Source organism: Nerophis ophidion, linkage group LG18 (assembly GCF_033978795.1).
Source record: "Nerophis ophidion isolate RoL-2023_Sa linkage group LG18, RoL_Noph_v1.0, whole genome shotgun sequence".
Taxonomy (NCBI): domain Eukaryota; kingdom Metazoa; phylum Chordata; class Actinopteri; order Syngnathiformes; family Syngnathidae; genus Nerophis; species Nerophis ophidion.
Window position 1 is genome coordinate 39,189,453 of NC_084628.1, and position 14,321 is coordinate 39,203,773.

Consider the following 14,321-nt stretch of genomic DNA (forward strand, 5'->3'; position numbering starts at 1 on the left):
ACATACTTATACACATACATGTACATATACATTCACTGTACAAACATACACGTATATTTACATATACATTCACTGTACAAACATACATGTACATATACATTCACTGTACAAACATACACATATATATACATTTACATATACGTTCATTGTACAAACATACATATACATATACAGTCACTGTACAAACATACATATACACATACTGTACATATACATTCACTGTACAAACATACATATACACACTTACATATACATTAACTGTACAAACATACATATACACATACATGTACACATACATTCACTGTACAAACATACATACAAATACTATACATATACATTCACTGTACAAACATACATATACACATACATGTACATATACATTCACTGTACAAACATACACGTATATTTACATATACATTCACTGTACAAACATACATGTACATATACATTCACTGTACAAACATACACATATATATACATTTACATATACGTTCATTGTACAAACATACATATACATATACAGTCACTGTACAAACATACATATACACATACTGTACATATACATTCACTGTACAAACATACTGTAAATATACACATGTACATATACATTCACTGTACAAACATACACATACATTTACATATACATCCACTGTACAAACATACTGTACATATACACATACATGTACATATACATTCACTGTACAAACATACAAGTACATATACATTCACTGTACAAACATACATATACACATACATTTACATAGACATTCACTGTACTAACATACAGGTACATATACATTCACTGTACAAACATACATATACCCACTTACATATACATTCACTGTACAAACATACATATACACATACATGTACATAGACATTCACTGTACAAACATACATATACACATACATGTACATTCACTGTACAAACATACATATACACATACATATACATTCAATGTACAAACATACGTATACACATACATGTACATATACATTCACTGTACAAACATACATATACACATACATATACATTCACTGTACAAACATACATATACACATACATGTACATATACATTCACTGTACAAACATACATATACACATTCTGTATATATAAAAGTACATATACATACATACACTCGAGCACATAATCAAGTTTCATCAAACATAAATTAACGTTTTGCCCTAGGGCAGGGGTCGGCAACCTTTCCCACCCAAAGAGCCATTTTGACCCGTTTCACAAAATAAAGAAAACAATGGGAGCCACAAAACTTTTTTGAAATTTAAAATGAAATAACAATGCATACAGAGTTTTGTTTTTGCTTTGTGCTATGTATTAACAAGGGTTCTCAGACTCGCGGCCCGCACCTTAATATGAAAATGTATTGTTAGTGCGGCCTGCGAGTTTTAAATTAATGCAGTTTGACAGCATCACACTTACCAACCACCCCAAACTTTCCGGGAGACTCACGAATTTCATAACAATTATTCTTGCGAATGACTGCCGATTTTCGCCCTTAATCATTAATACGGGCTTGCTATGATGGCGCCGCCTTTACCGCTCTCTACAACATGTACAAATATCTAGCACAGCCCAGCCACGAGTCGCATGTGGCTTCCATAGACACATTTAGACGACTGCAACAGCCATACAGGTTACACTGAATGTTGTGATATCAACAACTTTAACACTCTTACTAATATGTGCCACATTGTGAACCCACACCAAACAAGAATGACAAACACGTTTCGGGAGAACATCCTCACTGTAACACAACATAAACACAACAGAACAAATACCCCGAATCCCATGCATCCCTAACTATTTCGGGCTATCCCATGCATCCCTAACTATTTCGGGCTATACACCCCACCTCCTCCATGCGTCGGTTGAGGTGGGCGAAGTTGGGGGGGGGGGGTTGGTGCTGGCGGGGGTGTATAATGTAGCCCGGAAGTGTTAGGGATGCATGGGATTCTGGGTATTTGTTCTGTTGTGTTTATGTTGTGTTACAGTGCGGATGTTCTCCCGAAATGTGTTTGTCATTCTTGTTTGGTGTGGGTTCACAGTGTGGCGCATATTTGTTACAGTGTTAAAGTTGTTTATATCACAACTCTCAGTGTAACCTGTATGGCTGTTGACAAAGTATGCCTTGCAGTCACTTTCGTGGATCAACAGAGGCTGCATACTTCATGTGACCGGCTGGCACGCAGATGGCATCAGAGCACGCCCTTAATATTAACTTGGTGAAAATTGGAGAATGTTGGCCCCGGGTGATTTCTGGGAGAGGCATTAAACTCCGGAAATCTTTCGGGATAATCGGGGGGGTTGGCAATTAATGCTGCTGAGCTACATTCAAATGATCAAAGAGCCGCGGGTTGCCGACCCCTGCCTGAGGGTAAACTGGGTAACACATGGCACACTGACAAAGCTTAACCTATTGTTACTATAACAATCTACAAGGTTAATATAGGTTGCTTCTCTTTCTTCCCCTCCATTTTTCTCCATTATTTTGTATCTTTAGTTATCGCTAACCTTTTAATAGGGACGCAAATGAGTTTTGCATTGATTATTGAGCAAGCAAGGCTTATATAACTTTATAGTGACATGCAAAATCCAGTTTCAAATAATAATAATAAAAAAATATCAGTGGCATATCAAATACAATTTTAATAAAAATGGAATGCCTCTTTTCTATTTGCAGCGTTCTGAAGTAAACATCAAAATATATATATTTTTTTCATAGGCTAATAATAAATTTGAAAATAAAATAATATTAATGAGTGAATCAAACACTGAAGCCTTGAAGTAGCAAGAGAATGTGCATGGATAAAAAGTTAATTACTGCTACACTAATTTGCTATAACACATAACTTAATAGTGCAAAAGCAACTTTCAAAAAACACACAAAAAATCATCAATGGTATATTAAATACAATTTGTTCTCCCGAAATGTGTTTGTCATTCTTGTTTGGTGTGGGTGCACAGTGTGGCGCATATTTGTAACCGTGTTAAAGTTGTTTTTATACGGCCACCCTCAGTGTGACCTGTATGGCTGTTGACCAAATATGCTTTGCATTCACTTGTGTGTGTTTTAAAAGCTGCAAATGTTAATGTGACTGGGTTTGGCACGCTGTTTGTACGGAAGAAAAGCAGACGTGATGACAGGTTGTAGGCAATGCTAAAGGGAGTGCCTTAAAGGCACGACCCCAATATTGTTGTCCGGGTGGAATTTGGTAGAAATTCGGGAGGATGGTTGATTTTCGGGAGGGGCACTGAACTTTGGGAGTCTCCCGGGAAAATTGGGAGGGTTGGCAAATACGAGTATTAGCGGTGAATGCGGTGTTACAGCGGCACCATCGCTGTATGATATCGGCGGGCCAGCTCTAATGTTAAATTGATATTGCCTCAAGGGCCAAATAAAATCACACGGCGGGCCCATGCGCTAGAGAATGAAGAGTGCTTGAAACTCTGCGTGTCAACATCTCCGTTCGGTGCCACACCCACAAAATGCCAAAGCAACAATTTCCAGATCAACACCGTATGAAAAAAATAGTCAACAACAGAAGTAGATAACGTCCGCAAGAACCTACCACATAGTGAAGGACATACACTATTTGATTTCCAATTATGCAGCTCATTTTTATTTCACACTTATTAAAATATTTTGTGCGACATCATGCACAAAAGTGCACTTTATTTGTTTTAAACTATTGTAGTGGCGTTCTGTACAAAAAGTGCACTTTAATTTAGTGTTGTTTTGATATGTCATCTTCGTGACATCATGCACAAAAGTGCACTCCTAGCTTATTTTAAAATGTCTCTGACAATCTTGCACTTTCTGTATTGGAAATGCCATGAATGTTTGTGCCACTGTTTAATAACTGTTTAATAAATACACTTTTGGTTGTGATTTCCCTCTCTGCTTGAAAGTTTAAAAGTAGCATATATTAATGCAGTATGAAGAAGAATGTTTTAATGTAGACCAGGGGTGCCCATTATGTCGATCGCGAGCTACCAGTCGACCACGGGGGGTGTGTCAGTCGATCTCCAGCCAGGCTTTAAAAAAAAATAGGAATAAGCGGTAGAAAATGGATGGATGGATGGATAGACCTAAAAATTAGTGATCATCAATCAATCTTCACCAAGACGTCACTTAAATGACATTCACGGTACCGGAGGGTCTTGTGAGATGACGCTGGCTGCTGCAAGATCATTATTATTAAAATATGACAGAGAGGAAGGCGAGAAACACTTTATTTCAACAGACTCTCGCGCCGTACCTTCCGTCAAAACTCTAAAGGCCGACTGCACATTTCCTATCTTCACAATCAAAGCCCTGCTTCATGCTGCCTGCGCTAACTAAATACAGAGTCTCGGAAAACTGGCGTGCACAAGCGATCCCTCAGAAAGCTGGCGTGCACAAGTGATGTGCACGCCAGCTTTCCGAGACTCTTATTTTGTTAGCGCAGGCAGCATGAAGCAGGGCTTTTATTGTGAAGATAGGAAATGTGCAATCGGCCTTTAGAGTTTTGACTGAAGGGACGGCGCGAAAGTCTGTTGAAATAAAAAGTGTTTCTCGCCTTCCTCTCTGTCATTTTTTCATAATAATGAACTGGCAGCAGCCAGTGTCATCTCACAAGACCCTCGGGTGCCGTGAATGTCAATCAAGCAAGCTACGGAATTTGCCGCCAATGTTTTTCTTGTAAAGTGTATGGAAGCTGGATGAATTAGATGCCAAAAACCAACCACTTTCATGCGGTATCGTACAGAAAGGACAACTTTTTTTCTCCTCCATTTGAAAATGTGGGCGTTATCATTCATTACTGTCTGATTCCAATCAATGCAAGTCATCAGAATCAGGTAATACACCAACTTATATTCTTGTCTTTGTGAAAGAAAGACATCTATATGTGTTACACATGCTTGTATTATCATTAAACACATTTAACTTGTTTACAAAAATGTCTCTTTCATAAATAAATAAATATAAATGATATATATAAATGAGGTAGATCCCCTCGAGTTGGTCAATTGAAAAGTAGTAGCTCGCCTGCAGAAAAAGTGTGGGCACCCCTGATGTAGACACATAGAATCATCATACTGCTGTGATTATATGCATCAAGTGTTCATTCAAGGCTAAGGCAAAATATCCAGATATATATGGTGTATGGCCTAAAAATATCCAGATATTAATAAAATGCCATATCTCCCAGCCCTAATCTGGGAGATATGGCCAGATTTTGTGATTTCCACAGTTTAGATGCCAGCCTACCTTCAAAAACACACAGTGGCGTGAGGGGGGAAAGAGCGCCTTTTAAACAGTCAGCTCTGCTAAGATGATCAAAATAGCTGCTTTTAAGCACTCTTCAGATTTTCTTGCCCGTTTACTTATAGAGCTCCTTCCGACACAGTCAGTTGGTACACAGTTGTGCACTAATCTTCATCAGCCAGCCTCAGGCACTATTCTCTCTCTACAACGCTCCGCTTTCTTCCTTAGGGTACATTTAGCGTTGTGTGCGGCGTAGCGGTGCTTTTTTATTACCGTTGCTCTGGTGCATGTCAATTTGCACTGCCCAATACCAGGGGCGTCACTAGACCTAATACTGTACTGGGGCACACCTGGGGCACAAATAATTCATGTGAGCATGCAAAGCGCGCAAGCAAAAACATTTTTAGCACTTATTTATCATAAAAAATACATAAATAGTGCTTTAAACTATGAAATCATATCAGATTATGTTGTATGGATCTTTGATGAACCACTTGGAATTAACTAATGCATTTGACCTACTTGTGCACTTTTTTACTCCAGACTTCTAAACTGCTACTGGTAAAAGCAAAAAGGAAGAGCAATGAACCTTTTTGAAATATATATTGCAGTAATCATCTGCAAATTTAATATCTACAAAAGTAAAACAAAAATTAAAGCACCCCTACATCTCTGGGTTCTTTTATATTATTTAATCTCCATTTATGGCAACTTGGCTAATCCTATTTCAGATACACAAAACTATAAAATATACACAAAACAATAAAGCCACAGTAGTAGAATAAATGAACAACTGTTGTGTGTCTGTTTAGGGAATCATTTTCTGAGAAGTAAACTGTGACGTCTCGTTTTCATTTTTGCAAAGTGGTCAATCACTCTGGACAGACATGGAAATATTACAGTAACTGTTATACAGTTGACCAGTGGTTCCCAACTGCTGGCTCGTGACATAAAAGTGGATTGTGTGTCATTTTCAGTCAGATGTGTGCATGAAAAAAAACAAAAGTTTAGGGAGAAAAGAATCAAATTGTGGCAACAAAACTAGATTATTTTAGCCTTTTTTCTAGCGACTATTAGTGAGTATTTTAGCAAAAGGCAAACCGACTAACAAGTTGGAGGAGGACTCAGGACAGACATGGAAATATATTAAAAACAAATCTAAATGGGGCAACAAAACCCGATATTTTTAGCCATCTTTCTGAAAACAAATACAGAAATGTTACTATTTTTTCTGGAAACAAAACCAGATGCTTTAGCTGTAGCCATTTTTCTGGTGACAAAGCAAGATTATTTTAGTCAAAGTCACACCGATTAACAAGACAAGTCTACTGTGCTGTTTTTCTGTGAAATAATCTTGAATGATTTAAAAATTTGGCTCACGGCTTGATGATATGGAAAAAATGTTTTCTTCCTGAAGATAAACCATTTGAGAAGCACTCAACTCACACATGCTGACTCCAAATCATCATTGATGGAGAACCAGCAGACAATAACCAACATTCTGTTTCATGTTCTTTGGAAATTCCCCCGACAGCTCGTACAGCAAATGAATATGTTTGTCTTGATACAAGGAATAAAGTTAGCTAACTTAGCATCAATTTAAGACAATGATGTTGCCTAGCTAGCTAGGACTTCACTTACATCTCTCATTCCTGCTGCTTCTTCTCTGCTGCGGGCGAATAACTTTCTTAAATCCATCTAGGAGTTACAGTTTGAGTCAAATCAAAATCAAAATATTGTAATTAACAAATTGTTGTTGGCTAATGTTACCTACCTCACGCAGTGATTCGAATCCCCCCCCCCCCCCTCTCTCTCTCTCTCAACGGAAGTCTCGATCCACACGTGAATAAATTACCATATTAAGTAGCCATGTGCTCATTGTTTCGTGGGGTGAATACAGTAACAATCAATTACCGTACTAAGTAGTATGTGCGCTGTTGTCTATGTTATGTAGACTTAAAACTCTGAAGCGTTTTTTTTTTAATTGGTGATATTTTTACTGGGGCACTGCAGATCAACAGTGGGGCACGTGCCCCAGTGAAATATGTCTGGCGACGCTCCTGCCCAATACCCCCGCACAATTGTCTTGTGTTTAGTCGTGGCCTCCTTTTTGTCACCAAAATGCTGGGCGATATGGCCTTTTTTTAATATCTGGATATTTTTAGGCCAGGTGACGTTACACCAAATATATCTGGATATTTTGCCTTGGCTTTGAATGAACACTTGACACATATAATCACAGCAGTATGATGATTCTATGTGTCTACATTAAAACATTCTTCTTCATACTGCATTAATATATGCTACTTATAAACTTTCATGCAGAGAGGGAAATCACAACTAAAAGTGTATTTATTAAACAGTTATTAAGCAGTGGCACAAACATTCATGTCATTTGCACAGAAAGTGCAAGATTGTCAGACATTTTAAAACTAAAAGCTGTGAGTGCACTTTTGTGCATGATGTCACTGAGATGACATATCTAAACAACACTAAATTAAAGTGCACTTTTTGTACTGAACGCCACTACAATAGTTTAAAACAAGTAAAAGTGCACTTTTGTCACACAAGATATATCAATAAGCGTCAAATAAAAATGAGGTGCATAATAGGAAATCAAATAGTGTATGTCCTTCACTATGTGGTAGGTTCCTGCGGACGTTATCTCCTTCTGTTGTTGACTATTTTTTTCAGACGGTGTTGATCTGGAAATGGTTGCTTTAGCATTTTGATGGTCCATCCATCCATCCATTTTCTACCGCTTATTCCCTTTCGGGGTCGCGGGGGGCGCTGGCGCCTATCTCAGCTACAATCGGGCGGAAGGCAGGGTAAACCCTGGACAAGTCGCCACCTCATCGCAGGGCCACCACAGATAGACAGACAACATTCACACTCACATTCACACACTAGGGCACCGAATGGAGATGTTGACATGCGGAGTTTCAAGCACTCTTCACTCTAGCGGGTGACTTTTCAAATGATGCTACACATTAGCAGTAATGCTGCTTTTGTAGCAACGCTTTTGCCTCATACTTGACCTATTACTGTTGTCTGTTCAACATCTTCCCGCTTGAAGCCAAACCACTGCCAGACAAGATAGATAGATAGAGATAGATAGATAGTACTTTATTGATTCCTTCAGGAGAGTTCCTTCGGGAAAATTAAAATTCCAGCAGCAGTGTACAGAGTTGAGATCAATTTAAAGAAAAAAGTAAAAAGTAAATAATGGGGGTTTAAAAGGAAACAAAATAGAGAAATATTACAAAAAGAATAAAAACAATGGGAATAACAGTAAAATAAGAATATAACAAGACAAAGTAGGCAGTAGTGACCATGTTATGAAAACAATGGACCCCCTGCTGTTTTTCTTGGGAATGGGCGGTATAGCTCGGTTGGTAGAGTGGCCGTGCCAGCAACTTGAGGGTTCCAGGTTCAATCCCCGCTTCTGCCAACCTAGTCACTGCCGTTGTGTTCTTGGGCAAGACACTTTACCCGCCTGCTCCCAGTGCCACCCACACTGGTATGGAAAAATTTTAACTTAGATATTGGGTTTCACTATGTAAAGCGCTTTGAGTCACTAGAGAAAAGTGCTGTATAAATATAGTTCAATTCACTTCCTTCATTTGTTACCAGATTCGCACCTTCTCTCTCTCGTATTACCACTCGCACCACAGCTATCGTTACCCATGCTGCTCTGCCCATACCTCTCTGCGTATACGTATGTGACGTATGTAAGAAGGTGCGCTTGTTTTATGTCTCTGTGAGAAGGAGAGACAAGAGAGTGAGAAGAGCCTGTAGTGTAATGCCCGCAGCTAAAAGCAACTGCGTGAGAACGTATACTCCAATATCACCATATAGTCATTTTCTATATCGCACAGAGACAAACCCGCGATATATCCAGTATATTCAATATATCGCCCAGCCCAAATTACAAGTTAGCCTGCGAGAGAGCAATGGACAGAAAACCGGATAATGCTGCTGTTGTAGTTGACCTATTAGGTAGCAAAAAAACCAAAAACAATTCACACGTTACACAATGTGCAATAGTGCTTGGACCGCAGTGCTTCACAGTTCTTCTTTTTGGGCTTTCACAGGCGGAACCTCACCAAGCTGTCACTGATCTTCAGCCACATGCTGGCCGAGCTGAAGGCCATCTTCCCCAACGGTCTGTTTCAGGGTGACAACTTCCGCATAACCAAAGCGGACGCGGCAGAATTCTGGAGGCGTGCCTTCGGGGACAAGTGAGAAATGTTTTCGATGTTGTATTACTTGACAGGTTTCACCCAAGTGTCATTTTGCCGTTTTGGGACTACAGTGGAACCCCAACGTACGAGACTTTTCAGATATCTTGTTTTTTGTTATGTTTGAGGTTGCGAACATAATTTGAGCTTAGTTGATAGTTTAGATAGAATTAAAAAAAAAAGTCCCGCCATCCAACAACTTAAAAAGTTAGTGCAAAAGAGAAGAAGCTTGTCCTACCACCTAGCCAATCTGACGAGTCACCCCGACTGCATCACACAAGCCGCAGCCTTCCTCCGTGGCATGCAGCCACAGACGTCTGGACATTTATCCATGAAATTATGGAGAAGCTGCATTAGATGTGTTGCAATTGGTTCGTAGTAGTAGTGTAGTAAACAATGGCGACTGAATAAGTAGTAGTGGTGAACGATAGTGACTGTAGTAGTAGTCGTAGTCGTCGTAGTAGTAGTGGTGAAGGATGGTGACTAGTAGTAGTCGTGGTGAAAAAGGTTGACTGAAGAAGTAGTGGTGAAAAATAACAAAGTAGTATTTGTGGTGAACAATAGCGACATAAGTAGTATTTGTTATGAACAAACTCGACTGAAATAGTTTTTGTTGTAAACAATGACGATTAAAGTAGTATTTGTAGTAAACAATAGCGACTGAAGTAGCGGTAGTGAACAATGGTGATTGAAGTTGTGGGAGTAGTGAACAATGGCGACTGAAGTTGTGGGAGTAGTGAACAATGGTGACTGAAGTAGTAGGAGTAGTGAACAATGGCGACTGAAGTTGTAGGAGTAGTGAACAATGGCGACTGAAGTTGTAAGAGTAGTGAACAATGGCGACTGAAGTTGTAGGAGTAATGAACAATGGCGACTGAAGTTGTAGGAGAAGTGAACAATGACGACTGAAGCAGTAGGAGTAGTGAACAATGGCGATAGAAGTTGTAGGAGTAGTGAACAATGGCGATAGAAGTTGTAAGAGTAGTGAACAATGGCGATAGAAGTTGTAGGAGTAGTGCACAATAACAACTGAAGTAGTAGGAGTAGTGAAGTTGTAGGAGTAGTGAACAATGGTGACTGAAGTAGTAGGAGTAGTGAACAATGGCGACTGAAGTTGTAGGAGTAGTGAACAATGGCGACTGAAGTTGTAGGAGTAGTGAACAATGGCGATTGAAGTTGTAAGAGTAGTGAACAATGGCGACTGAAGTTGTAGGAGTAATTAACAATGGCGACTGAAGTTGTAGAAGTGAGCAATGACGACTGAAGCAGTAGGAGTAGTGAACAATGGCGACTGAAGCTGTAGGAATAGTGAACAATGGCGACTGAAGCAGTAGGAGTAGTGAACAATGGCGATAGAAGTTGTAAGAGTAGTGAACAATGGCGATAGAAGTTGTAGGAGTAGTGCACAATAACAACTGAAGTAGTAGGAGTAGTGAAGTTGTAGGAGTAGTGAACAATGGTGACTGAAGTAGTAGGAGTAGTGAACAATGGCGACTGAAGTTGTAGGAGAAGTGAACAATGACGACTGAAGCAGTAGGAGTAGTGAACAATGGCGACTGAAGTTGTAGGAGTAGTGAACAATGGCGACTGAAGTAGTAGGAGTAGTGAACAATGGCGACTGAAGTTGTAGGAGTAGTGAAAAATGGCGATAGAAGTTGTAGGAGTAGTGAACAATAACAACTGAAGTAGTAGGAGTAGTGAAGTTGTAGGAGTAGTGAACAATGGTGACTGAAGTAGTTTGAGTAGTGAACAATGGCGACTGAAGTTGTAAGAGTAGTGAACAATGGCGACTGAAGTTGTAAGAGTAGTGAACAATGGCGACTGAAGTTGTAGGAGTAATGAACAATGGCGACTGAATTTGTAGGAGAAGTGAACAATGACGACTGAAGCAGTAGGAGTAGTGAACAATGGCGACTGAAGTTGTAGGAATAGTGAACAATGGCGACTGAAGTAGTAGGAGTAGTGAACAATGGCGATAGAAGTTGTAAGAGTAGTGAACAATGGCGATAGAAGTTGTAGGAGTAGTGCACAATAACAACTGAAGTAGTAGGAGTAGTGAAGTTGTAGGAGTAGTGAACAATGGTGACTGAAGTAGTAGGAGTAGTGAACAATGGCGACTGAAGCTGTAGGAGAAGTGAACAATGGCGACTGAAGCAGTAGGAGTAGTGAACAATGGTGACTGAAGTTGTAGGAGTAGTGAACAATGGCGACTGAAGTAGTAGGAGTAGTGAACAATGGCGATAGAAGTTGTAGGAGTAGTGAACAATAATAACTGAAGTAGTAGGAGTAGTGAAGTTGTTGGAGTAGTGAACAATGGTGACTGAAGTAGTTTGAGTAGTGAACAATGGCGACTGAAGTTGTAGGAGTAGTGAACAATGACGACTGAAGTAGTAGGAGTAGTGAACAATGACGACTGAAGTAGTAGGAGTAGTGAACAATGGCAACTGAAATAGTAGGAGTAGTGAACAATGTCGACTGAAGTTGTAGGAGTAGTGAACAATGGTGATTGAAGTAGTAGGAGTAGTTAAGTACTAGGAGTAGTGAACAATGGCGACTGAAGTTGTAGGAGTTGTGAACAATGGCGACTAAAGTTGTAGGAGTAGTGAACAATGGCGACTGAAGTTGTAGGAGTAGTGAACAATGGCGACTGAAGTAGTAGGAGTAGTGAACAATGGCGACTGAAGTTGTAGGAGTAGTGAACAATGGCGATAGAAGTTGTAGGAGTAGTGAACAATAACAACTGAAGTAGTAGGAGTAGTGAAGTTGTAGGAGTAGTGAACAATGGTGACTGAAGTAGTTTGAGTAGTGAACAATGGCGACTGAAGTTGTAGGAGTAGTGAACAATGGCGACTGAAGTAGTAGGAGTAGTGAACAATGTCGACTGAAGTTGTAGAAGTAGTGAACAATGGTGATTGAAGTAGTAGGAGTAGTTAAGTACTAGGAGTAGTGAAGAATGGCAACTGAAGTAGTAGGAGAAGTAAACAATGGCGACTGAAGCAATAGTGAAGAATAGCCACTTAAATAGGAGTAGTAATCGTGAACAATGGCAAATGAAGCAGTAGAAGTAGTGAACAATGGCAACTAAACTAGGAGCAGTAGTGAACAATGGTGACTGAAGTAGTAGGAGTAGTGAACAATGGCAACTAAACTAGGAGCAGTAGTGAACAATGGTGACTGAAGTAGTAGGAGTAGTGAACAATGGCGACTGGAGTAGAAGCAGCAGTGAACAATGGTGATTGAAGTAGTATTAGTAGTGAACAATGATGATTGAAGTAATGTAGTAGTAGGAGTAGTGAACAATGGTGATTGAAGTAGTAGTAGTGAACAATGATGATTAAAGTAATGTAGGAGTATTGAAAAATGGTGATTGAAGTCATGTATTTGTAGTAGTGAACAATTATGATTAAAATAATGTAGTAGTAGTAGTAGTGAAGAACAATGATTGTAGTAGTGAACAACGATGATTGAAGTAATGTAGTAGTAGTAGTGAACAATGGTGATTGAAGTAATGTAGTAGTAGTAGTAGTGAACAATGGTGATTGAAATAATGTAATAGTAGGAGTAGTGAACAATGGTGATTGAAGTAATGTAGTAGTAGGAGTAGTGAACAATGGTAATTGAAGTAATGTAGTAGTAGGAGTAGTGAACAATGGTGATTGAAGTAGTAGTTGTATTAGTGAACAATTGCGACCCAGGCAATCCCGATTGTTGAACTGAAACTAAACAATGTGAAACATTGGTTTCTTTTATAGTTGTTTTGTTTGATCATTATTGTTGTATCATACGATCATATTTATAATGGAATGACTTGTCAGTTTTCTGCAGTGTTGGAGCTGAAGATGTTTGTGTGGCCATTAATGGGTCATGTCCAGGTCCCCTGTAGTTTCTCGGGGGGGGGGGGGGGGGGGGGGGCAAGCATAATGAAGCCTTTGCTGTAGTGATTGTGAAACTCCTAAGTGACATTTGACATTGTTGTCCTTTTGTTCACAAGGACCATTGTGCCTTGGAAAGTGTTTCGTCAGTCCCTCCACGAATTCCATCCCATCAGCTCGGGCCTGGAGGCCATGGCCCTCAAGTCCACCATCGACCTCACCTGTAACGACTACATCTCCGTCTTTGAGTTTGACATCTTCACCAGGCTTTTCCAGGTACTCTAAACTGCACACTCAGACTAATAACCCCACAGCTGACTTGTCCACATTGAGTATTGTTTACCTCATCGACATTCCTGTTACCGTATTTTTCTAATTATAAGTCGCTCCGGAGTACACGCCGCACCGGCCGAAAATGCATAATAAAGAAGGAAAAAAACATATATACGTCACACTGGAGTATAGGTCGCATTTTTGGGGGAAATTTATTTGACAAATTCCAACACCAAGAATAGACATTTGAAAGGCAATTTAAAATAAATAAGGAATAGTGAGTAAGTGTACGTTATATGAGGCATAAATAACCAACTGAGAAGGTGCCTGCTATGTTAAAGGCCTACTGAAATGAGATTTTCTTATTTAAACGGGGATAGTAGGTCCATTTTATGTGTCATACTTGATCATTTTGCGATATTGACATATTTTTGCTGAAAGGATTTAGTAGAGAACATCCACGATAAAGTTTGCAACTTTCGGTGTTAAGAGAAAAGCCCTGCCTCTACCGGAAGTCGCAGACGATGACATCACACGTGTGGGGGCTCCTCACATATTCACATTGTTTTTAATGGGAGCCTCCAACAAAAAGTGCTATTCGGACCGAGAAAACGACAATTTCCCCATTAATTTGAGCGAGGATGAAAGATTTGTGAATGAGGAT

At 39.6% G+C, this 14,321-nt stretch overlaps 1 protein-coding gene across 2 annotated transcripts in view; it reads left to right on the forward strand.

Annotated features, from left to right (window-relative positions):
- The window catches only part of cbl (Cbl proto-oncogene, E3 ubiquitin protein ligase), a 133,889-nt gene that overhangs the window by 66,657 nt on the left and 52,911 nt on the right, over nucleotides 1–14,321 (forward strand). For both annotated transcript variants that reach the window (XM_061878093.1, XM_061878094.1), the window contains exons 3-4: nucleotides 9,366–9,512; nucleotides 13,504–13,660. In XM_061878093.1, coding sequence (XP_061734077.1) covers nucleotides 9,366–9,512; nucleotides 13,504–13,660 — 304 coding nt within the window. The remainder of the gene's footprint in view (nucleotides 1–9,365; nucleotides 9,513–13,503; nucleotides 13,661–14,321) is intronic.